Here is a 9684-nt window from a genome sequence, read left to right as displayed (position 1 = left end):
TCCTTCAATTAGCCAGACTTAATTAAAATGCTGGCAGTTCTTGGCTGGCCAAGTTGCCCGTGCCCTGGCTCTGCTGGTATCCCCACATCTGGGCACAGCACTGTGCCCCCGTGCAAACTGGACACAGTTCAGCTCTTTTTGGGGTTTGTTCTCCACTAAGGAGAACACTTGGCTCATTTTAGGTATGGGATGGTGGGCCAAGGCCAGAGCAGTCATGAACCCTGGGGTTGGTCCCCTGATCTTTCACAGATTCCCTTGCGTCCTTGCAGCCAGAGCACCTGAAGCAATTAGCAGCCCACAGCAGTCCTGCGTGATCCTCGGACTGTCGCTGAGCTCAGGCTGAGCCATTCTTCCTCTGTGGTAGGCAGGCTCCACTAGCATCAGGCCAGTGATCACTTTGAGGTGCCGGTCCCTCTGCACCCAGGACAGACCTCAGGCATTGCTACTGTCTGCTCCTGCAGAATCCAGCAAGAGCTGAAATCCTCCTGTCCCCGTTGGAAATATCCAAATGATGCTCAAAAATCATAGCATTATCCAGAGTCAAAGAGCAGCACCTGGCTGCAGGAGAAGCAGCGTGAGAAAGGAGAGCAACCAGGCGCAGCTGCCAGCTCCTCCCTGCAGGGCCCTGGGCAAAGTGCTGCTGGCAGGAGGTTGGGACTTCAAGCAAAAGCGCCAGGCTGCAGGAGTGCCTCTGATTTCTGTGGCCTTTGCTGATCAGCACTGTCACACACAATGGAGGAATGGCTCCAGCGCAGGAGGGATGAAGGTCTTGCACTTGGCTGAGCCAAATGATTTGGGAGCAGAGATTCCTCCTGCCCCACCCTGGAGGGACGTGGGGCAACAGGAGTCTCCGCCAGCCCAGCTGCCGTGGCCGAGCACCAAGGGCCAGCTGAGTACAACGTGATTTTGAGCAGAGAAGGAGCACCCCACCGCTGAAACCCATGTCAGCAAATGTCCTGCTAGCTGTGGTCACACGCTCACCTGGAAGGGCCAGCCTCTGAGCTCTGGGACTCAGTTTCCCTGTGCTGGCTCCAGTGGCGTCAGCTCTCCCAGCTCCCAGTGACGCAGCAAGAGGCCCACGTCCCCCTCAGTGCTCCGGGACGTCAGCCCAGAGGCCCTTCTGACTCGGGGAAGAGTGGGCACAGTGCCAGATGGAGACGGCAGTGGGGTCCCAGCTAGGGGGAAGCTGGTGTTTGCTGGCTGCAGTGGGGTGAGGCATCCCAGCCCCTGCCACTGCCCCATGCAGGAGAGGGACAGACTCCTTGAGCTGCCCAGGTCTGGGGTAGCCCCACTGCTTCAAGCCTGGCGTGCATCCCCATGGGCTGCCTATGTGTCACAGGGCATGTCCCCAGGGGGGACCCTGGTCCCTCCGGTCCCACAGTCATAGGGAAGAGGTGACAGTGCAGGGAGAGATAACAGGTAGGGGAACAGGAGACTAGAACAGAGGAGAGGTGGTGGGTATGGGGAGAGGCGATGGAAAAGGGGAAAGATGATGGGTGTGGGGGAGAACTGATGGGTATTGGGGGAAGTCATAGGTACAGGGGATCAGACACCTCAGTTCTGTTCAAACCCCTGTCCCAGGGGGAAGTCAGTAGGAAAAGCAGCAACAAACCTTGGGAGAACTAGGCCAGCAGATCTGACACCCTGATGTGGCAAGGAGCATCACCTGAGGCCAGCCAGTCCTTCCTCTCGCCAAGGGCAGCCCCGTCACCCCTCCAGCCCCGGGGAGATGGTCTGGCCATTCGAGGGCATCCTGAGTCCAGGCTGAGTGCGCAGGGGCTGTGCCACATGGTGCCCAGTGCCGGACCTTGGGCACGCTTGGTGCTGCCTGCTTGGGGGCAGGGGGTGGGAGATCTTGAGTGGGAAGAGCTGAGCTCAGCAGCCCATCCCGAGTGCTAAGCCATGGGCATCCTTTATCTGGCTTGTTCTGGGGGAATGCTGGGGAGATGTTGGGGGATGCTGGGGAGATGTTGGGGAATGTTGCGGGATGCCAAGCTGCCCAGCCTGGGTGCTGGCACATCTCCGCAGAGCTTGGCAGCCTCCCCGGGAGCGGGTGGGTGACCAGCAGAGGGCCTGGCTCTGCCGCTCCCCAGCGCAGCTTTTATTCTGCCCAGAGCTCTCCGGAGAGCCCAGAGCAGCGGCTGGAGCCGGACAGACCGGCTGCTCCTCCGGAAGGCTCCCTCGCTGCCTGCAGCCCCGGGGTCCCTGTGCTCGGGGCTGCTCTGTCTCCCGGCACACGCTTTCTCCGGAGGGTGCAGAGGGGACGATGCCTTCGCCGCCGCCACTTGTCGTCCTGCTGCTGATGCTGCTGGTGCTGGGGGCTGCGGCGATGCAAGGCAGGGCTGGGCAGCCTGGGGAAGGCAGCACCCACCATGGCCAGGGTGCAGATGGAGGTAAGACTCTGCAGACGATTTCCCGGGACAGTTCAGAGGTCCAGGTGAGGAAGGAGAGGCTCCGCCGGGGGACGGAGGAGGACTCCAAGTCGGTGCAGCAGTACGTGCCAGGGGTGCGGGTGGAGTTCCCGCGGCCCCTCAACTCCGCCAGCCTGCACCCAACCAAGGCCCTGCTGCCATCCAGCACGGACCCATCTGAGCAGCAACAAAGGGTCCCCACAGACGGGGAGGGGGCAGAGCCCCGAGCCAACCTCACCACTGTGTCCGACAAGCGGTTGCAAATCCAGAACCCCTTGTACCCAGTGACGGAGAACTCCTACAGCGCCTATGCCGTGATGTTCCTGTCCCTCATCGTCTTTGCAGTGGGCATCATCGGAAACCTCTCTGTGATGTGCATCGTGTGGCACAACTACTACATGAAGAGTGCCTGGAACTCCATCCTGGCCAGCCTGGCTTTCTGGGACTTCCTCATCCTCTTCTTCTGCCTGCCTGTGGTCATCTTCAATGAGATCACCAAGAAGAGGCTGCTGGGGGACGTGTCCTGTCGCATCGTGCCCTTCATGGAGGTAAGGGACTGCACAGGGCCCTGGAGGGCTCAGGGACTCAGCTCCTCTCTGCCCTCTTGCTTTGGGGGCACTCCATGCTGCTCGTGGCCTGGCACAAGGGCTGTGGTCCCCAGAGACCCCCATCGTGGGGCACAGCAAGGAGCTGAGGGACAGTCCCAGTATTGACCTTCCCTTTGTCTCTGCCCCGGGCCATTCCTCAGGCTCTGCAGCCAGCACCAACGCTGCCAGGGATGGGAAGAGCCTGTGAAACTCTTCTTTGTCCAGCCAGCATGGGGACTTCTGTCCATGGGGTCCCTCCGTCCATCTGTCCCTGTCCCAGGCCGGCATCCCCCAGGCTGTGGGCTCAGCCCCACAGTGTGCTGGCCCAGCACTGGCCATGGTGGGCTGCTGAGGACGGCCCCAGGGCAGGAGGCTGCAGGTGGGGCAGTGCTGAGCAGCACTGGGGTGGGAGAGCCCAGGAATTAGGTTTGGGAACCTGAGATCTTTGCTTGTCCTCAAGCCTCATGCATGATGGGTTGGCCACGTTCAGGGTGAGCTGGGGACCTACTGAGAAGGCTACAGGGACTGTGATGACAGGGGAAGGCAGAATGAGCAAAAATCACCCAGATGGCATGATTTTGCATGGTTCTGCTCTTGCGTTGAAAACAAACCCTCGCTGTGGGGCATCCCCCATCCTGCAGGGACATCTGGGATCAGGCTGCTCCCCTCCGTGCCCATGTACAACAGACAGACCCAGCCTGCCTGTGCGTGTTGTCTGGGGCTCCAAAGCCTGGTTTATCAAAGAAGGGTGCAAACAAAAGGTTGGAAGAGATCAGAGACAGTGTCAGGTCCCTGGAGACCCTCTCAGCCTTGGTCAGGCCAGATGGGGTTCAAAACCTGCCTGTCCCACTGAGCGCCTACTGCTGTGGTCAGTGCCCCTGACGCAACACATGAAAACCAGCTGCAAGCCAAGGCCATGGCTTGTGCTGGAGGGCCTGGGGGCTGCTGCCCTCACTCTCTCCAAACCTGATCAGATTGTGTGGGGGCACTGACACCCCTTGATACCCATGCCCAGGCCAGCCCTGCCCTCCCAGGGCTGTCACCATGCTGAGTTGGGACCTGGCCTTCTATCATCACCAGACCTGTCTGTGCCCATCACCAGGACTCAAGCCTGCTCAGAGAAATAACAGCTGGAGGGGACAGAGAGCAGGCCTTGGCACTCAGATGGGGAAAGCTCATGGCTGCAGGGACCTCAGTCATTACAGGCAAAGAAATGGCCCTGAGACATTGACATGTCCCATCACAATCCCCTCCCCAACATCCCACTCCCAGGTCCAGCTTCTGCTGGAGAACGGGACCCGCAGAGCTCTCGGGTGCAGGACCTGGCTGCATCCTGCTCCCTGGGCGGCTGGATTATCCTCTCCTGCTTCACCTGACAGCAGCTGCAGGTTGGGGTGACTCCAGCATGGGCTGGGGGGGTAGATGTGGGCCTGGATGGGCTGACACAGCCCCTACTGCCAGGGCTGTGAGGTGAGCAGGTCTGAGGCCACCACTGCCACTAGTGGTCCCGCTCTGTCCTGCTGCTCCGTGCCCTGCTGGCACCGTAACAGTCAGCTCCCTTGTGTCAGTGCCTTTACGCAGGGTCCACAGAGGCACGGGGGTCCCTGGACATTCATGGACGGCTTGGCTGCGCACACCCCTAGCAGGGCACCCCGTCAATGCCACTGGGTCCTTTGGGCGCAGGCCTGGGGTGATGGACCCGCACCCTGGGTATCCTGCCAGGCACAGCCCTAAACCTGCGAGTTATAGCCCAGCACGACAACGTGGTGTTTGTTAGAACCGTGCAGCCCCCACCTCTCCACACTGTCTCCCCTGCTTAGCAAGCAGGAGCTGCTCATTTCTGGAGGTCTCCCAGCCCAGCCTCTTACTAAATGAAGTGTTTCCCCCATCCCTATCCTCCACCTCAGGCCCCTGACGTCACAGCCAGGTGGAAGGAGGACTCGGAGAGGGGCAGGAGTATGGACCCATGTTTGCTCAGGCAGGCAGGCTCAGCACCCTGGGTAAGGATAGGAAGGAAAGGGTGATGTCCCCAAACCAGACCCCTTTCTGAGGAGGATCTGCCATGGCCTGTCTCTGAGTTGCTCATGGGCTCCCTGACCACGTCCCTGTGGGAGATCCCTGGGCGTGGCACCTCCAGGTACAGCGATTCAGCAGCACCAGGGTGCCCCTGGGACAGCTCGGTCCCCGAAGGAGGCAGGAAGGACGATGGGATGCTGGGGCTCCTGAAGGACGGGCATGGCGCAGCCCCGGGGAGGCATGGTCCTGGTGTGGTCCACCCAGGAGGCTACTCGTGCTCTTCCACCCCAGATGCCAATCCTGCCTTGCCCTCCTGTCTCTGGGCCCCAAAGCAAAAGCAGAAAGGGGCTTCAGGGCTTCTCCGTTCACCTGGGACCCAGCACCAGGGACCCTTCAGCGTGGGTGGAAGGGCATGGTCAGGCCAGAGCTAAAACCCCAGCAAAGAGTCAACCTCGAGAGGGGAATCAGTCTGCAGTCCAGTAATGTCCAGCCTTTCTGTATGGGACTGTGCAAGCATTTCAGACTGCTGGATGAACTCTGTAAGGAGCAAATCTTCTGTCCTCCGCTTTGTAGCTACTCAAATGCCCTGTGGGGGGGCACAAAGCCAGGTTTTTGGAGCAGAGTTGGCTACATGGGCTCCTGGTGACAGGCAGTGTGTAGGGATGTGGGGTTACCAGTGGCACCAGCTGCATCCCTGCCAGGGCACTGGAGAAGGATGCTCTGCCATGTCTGAATTACATGCCAGGACCAAGGGGATCAGGAGAGACAGAAGAGCCTGTGGGAGGGTGTAGGGAGAGAGGAGAGGCAGCAGCACAGCAGTGCTGCGAGGGCTGCAGGTGCCAGCCAGGGAGCTGGGCAAGTGCGCTGGGTGCTGGTTGTGGGGCAGAGCAAGGGTGCTGGATGCTCAGGGTGGCTCTGGGCATTGGGCAGAGGAGCTGGGACATGAGCAGCGTTGTTGGGCGGTGGGGCTGGGTGCAGGATGGTGATGCTGGGCTACTGCCCTGATGCTTGTGTCTGGGGGGCTGCTGCTGTGCATAACTGAACGGTGATGCTGGGTGCTTGGCATCAGTGCTGGTCATGAGCTGCTGAAGGGGTCAACCCAGGACCACTGGAAAAGGCCTGGGGGGGTGAGGGGCTGGCAGTGCCAGACCTGTTTCGGGCTGGTATCCGGGCATCAAGCAGAGCCCTGGGAGGTTTCCTGAGTGCTGGGAAGGTCCTTCAGCACAGGGTGATGTTTGATGGCTTCGTGAGGCCAGGAACAGCCACGGGGCTGGGGGGCACCAGCATGTGACTCTGCCATTTTCCTGGCCAAGGGCTGTGGGACTTGGCTCTGAGCAAAGCTGCAGCTCTGGGGCTGGGACCATGAATGCTGATTGTGACCCTCGGTGCCTTGCCAGCCCTCCCAGAGCCACCGCAATTCCTCTGCCTCCTTTGGCCTCTTCCCTTTGGCAAACGGGATGTTTTTCCTGCCATTCTCAATGCAGCGGAAATTGCCCCAAGCTGATTTGTGACAACGGCACCTTCAACTCATTTGGCCTGTCTGTGAAGCAGGCAGCAGCTCTGCAGAGCAGGGCAGGAACAAGCCAGCCTGAGGCAGCGGGGGGGGGGCCTTGGGGACCCCAGGAAGGTGCTGGTGGGTGTGATGGTCCCTGCTTTTCCTCTCTGAGAGCCATTCAGCATAGAGGAAGAGCCTGAGGGACAATCCTGCTATTCCCACCCTGGCTGGACGGACAGACAGACATCCAGCAAAGCTTCTCCCTTCTGCAGAAAAGGGAGGTGGGCAGGGACAAACGGGTCAAGGGACATTTTTATCCACTGCCCTTTCAGGAGTCACAGAAAAGTGGCTCTAGCCCTGGGATGCAGCCACAGGCTGTGACCTCTCGACAGCCTTGGAGGAAGGGTCTCGGGCTGTGGTCGTGGGTAGCCAGGGGTTTGCCACCAGCCTGGTAAAGTCAAGTCCCCCGTGATGTCCCTGCAGCAAGGCCCACTTGTTCTGCCTCCCCCCTCGCCAGGTATCGTCGCTGGGAGTCACCACCTTCAGCCTCTGCGCCCTGGGCATCGACAGGTTCCACGCAGCCACCAGCCCCCAGGCCAGCGCCCGGCCCATCGAGCAGTGCCAGTCCATCATCGCCAAGCTGGCTGTCATCTGGGTGGGCTCCATGACGCTGTCAGTGCCGGAGATCCTGCTCTGGCAGCTGGTGCGGGACACGTCACCCGTGTCCGGCGTGGTGACGGAGTATTGCACCATGAAGCCCTCGTCCAGCCTGCCTGAGTCTGTCTACTCGCTGGTGCTCACCTACCAAAATGCTCGCATGTGGTGGTACTTTGGTTGCTACTTCTGCTTGCCCATCCTCTTCACTGTGAGCTGCCAGCTGGTGACCCGGAGGATCAGCAGCACCGAGAAGAAGACCGAGTGCCGAGGGACCAAGCATAGCCAGTGCGAGAGTCACTTGAACTGCACCATCATCGGGCTGACCATCATCTACGGGCTCTGCACCACCCCTGAGAATGTCTGCAACATCGTGGTGGCCTACATGTCCCCTGACATGTCCAAGCAGACCTTGGACCTGCTCAACCTCATCAACCAGTTCTTCTTGTTCTTCAAGTGCTCAGTGACACCCGTCCTGCTTCTGTGCCTCTGCAGACCCCTGGGCCAGGCCTTCATGGACTGCTGCTGCTGCTGCTGTGAGGGCTGCAGCCCTGACACTGCCTCCAGCGAGGGCAGCGCCGACAGCAAGCTCAAAACAGAGATGTCCTCCTCCATCTTCTTTGACAAGCCCCGGGAGTCCCCTCCACCCCTCCTGGCCCTCGGCACACCTTGCTAAGTGCCACCGGGGAGCTGTAGAGATCATTCCACCACCTCCTCCCAAGACCAAACATTGTTTTGCCATTAGTGCCCGTGTCTGGACGTAGAGCAAGCAGAAGAGACAGCTCAGGGGGCTGCGCCATGGGCTTCAAACCCCACATTGGGCAAGTGGGGCTTGAAACCCCAGTCCCTGTGGCTACACTGGCGGCCTTCTTGCCTCTGCCCAAAGGCCAGCAAGGACATCAGCACCCTCCCATACTGGCTGCCTGGCCAGGCTCAGAGGGGTTGCTGCTCTGGAGATGGAGTTGTGCCAGAAAGGTCTCGTCTGAAACTACGGAGGGTTTCCATGGTGGCTTGCAGAGGACATAGCAAACACAAACTGCCCTCGTCCTGTCCCGTCCCCTCCTGCCAGCCCCCTCCACAGTAGGAGAAGGTCCCAGTGACTATATCCCACCAGATCCAAGCAGTGCCCTGTAAGAGCTCAATAAACCAGTAACCTAGAGCGCGTTGCACCTGCAGCCATCCAGCACCGCCAAGCAGAGCCCCGGGGAGCCAGCGCTTGGGGCTTGGATGGCTCTTCCCTAAAACCAGGGGGCTTTGGGGTGGGCATGGGCAGCTGGGGAGGCATGAGGGCAGGAAAGCAGCTGTGCCAGATCAGGCAGCACCTAAGGGAGATGGGAAAGGCCGCCAGGCCCTCTGCCCCCCTCCCTCTGGGGTGATGCTGAGCGAGCCAGTGCCAAGCCAGCCCCTGGGAGGGTCCCCTCCAAAGCACTGGGCTTGGGCTGGTTTGTAGGACTAGAACTAGTCCCAGTAAAGCCCAGCCAGCCCAGCACTGGGCTGTGCTCCACAGCCTGCAAGGCAGCCAGTTCCTCACCTGCACCGTGCAGGACCAAGGTGCTGCTGCTGCATGGTGCTGCCGTGCAGTGCTGGGCGGGCCATGTGGGACCACCACCACCAGCATCCCTTGGGGAGCCGATGGGGTGAGCGCATCTCATCCAAACAGCCCCATGCAGGGCTCCTGGCCTTCATCCATCTGCCCATTGCAGGGACAAAATTGTCCCAGGACGATTGTTTCAGAGTATCAGGGTTTCCAAGCCCCACATCCACCCCCTGCCCAAGGCTCCTGCACCCAGGGGGGGCTTCGGGGAGCAGCCGGTGGGTTGGCTTGGGCTGAGGGCAGGCTGGCCACGCTGGCCCCGTCCACCAGAGCTGTTAAAGCTCCTTGTCCTGCTGCTGGCACCCGCCCCAGCCCACAAAATGCCGGGGCGAGGGAGACGGTTGCTACGGCTGGGTGAATGTGAGGGGCTCACTGCAGGCTTTGTACAGCATCGACACCCACCGGGCTTTGCTTTCACAGCCCCGTTTCCAGGGAAACAAAAGCCCCAGTTTTCTTCCGAGAGCACAAAACTGGGTTTTTCCTTTCCTCCCCCCCGCCAGTGCTGGGCCCCGCAGTTTTGGAGCAGCCAGGGAGAAGAGGGGTCTCATCCTGGTGCAGGGATGGAAGGCGGCGAGCACAGCCCAGGCTGCCCGCCATGCCCTCACCCCCTTGCATCCCCGTGGGGCGAGCGGGGTCCCTGTGGGGGTTTGGTGGCAGTGGGAGGAAGGGAGCGGGGGCAGCTCTCATGCGCTTGGTCTGTGCCGCTCCGTCCTGAGCCCAGGCCAAGGGCGAACAAAGCCAGGCTTGTTGCTGCAGCCCCGCGGGGCTGGATGCATGGGGAGGAGGAGAGCGGGGCGGGGGGCAGGGAGGGCACAGGCAGCACCACTGCAGGCAGCACCATCATCATGGGCTGCAGGCAACACATGGCCCCATAGCAGGCAGAGCACCCTGTGGGCTGGGCTGAACCCCAGCCCTGGTCCCAGCCCC

General features: G+C 60.9%; 1 protein-coding gene across 1 annotated transcript; it reads left to right on the top strand.

Annotated features, from left to right (window-relative positions):
• The first annotated feature begins 2003 nt into the window (after positions 1-2003).
• On the top strand, positions 2004-7839 carry GPR37L1 (G protein-coupled receptor 37 like 1). The gene is made up of 2 exons (XM_050911504.1): positions 2004-2959; positions 7027-7839. The coding sequence occupies exons 1-2, from the start codon at positions 2267-2269 to the stop codon at positions 7837-7839; spliced, it is 1506 nt and encodes a 501-aa protein (XP_050767461.1). The 5' UTR covers positions 2004-2266.
• The last annotated feature ends 1845 nt before the right edge of the window (positions 7840-9684 follow it).

Source organism: Gymnogyps californianus, chromosome 27 (genome assembly GCF_018139145.2).
Source record: "Gymnogyps californianus isolate 813 chromosome 27, ASM1813914v2, whole genome shotgun sequence".
Taxonomy (NCBI): domain Eukaryota; kingdom Metazoa; phylum Chordata; class Aves; order Accipitriformes; family Cathartidae; genus Gymnogyps; species Gymnogyps californianus.
Note: the sequence above shows the minus strand (reverse complement) of the source record. Positions and strands in the feature narration are given on the sequence as shown.

Bases quoted from the DNA above. Each gene is read 5' to 3' on its own strand.
- GPR37L1 (XM_050911504.1), top strand. From the start codon at position 2,267: ATGCCTTCGCCGCCGCCACTTGTCGTCCTGCTGCTGATGCTGCTGGTG. The intron at 2,960-7,026 runs GTAAGGGACTGC...CCCCCTCGCCAG, and splicing joins GCATCGTGCCCTTCATGGAG to GTATCGTCGCTGGGAGTCAC.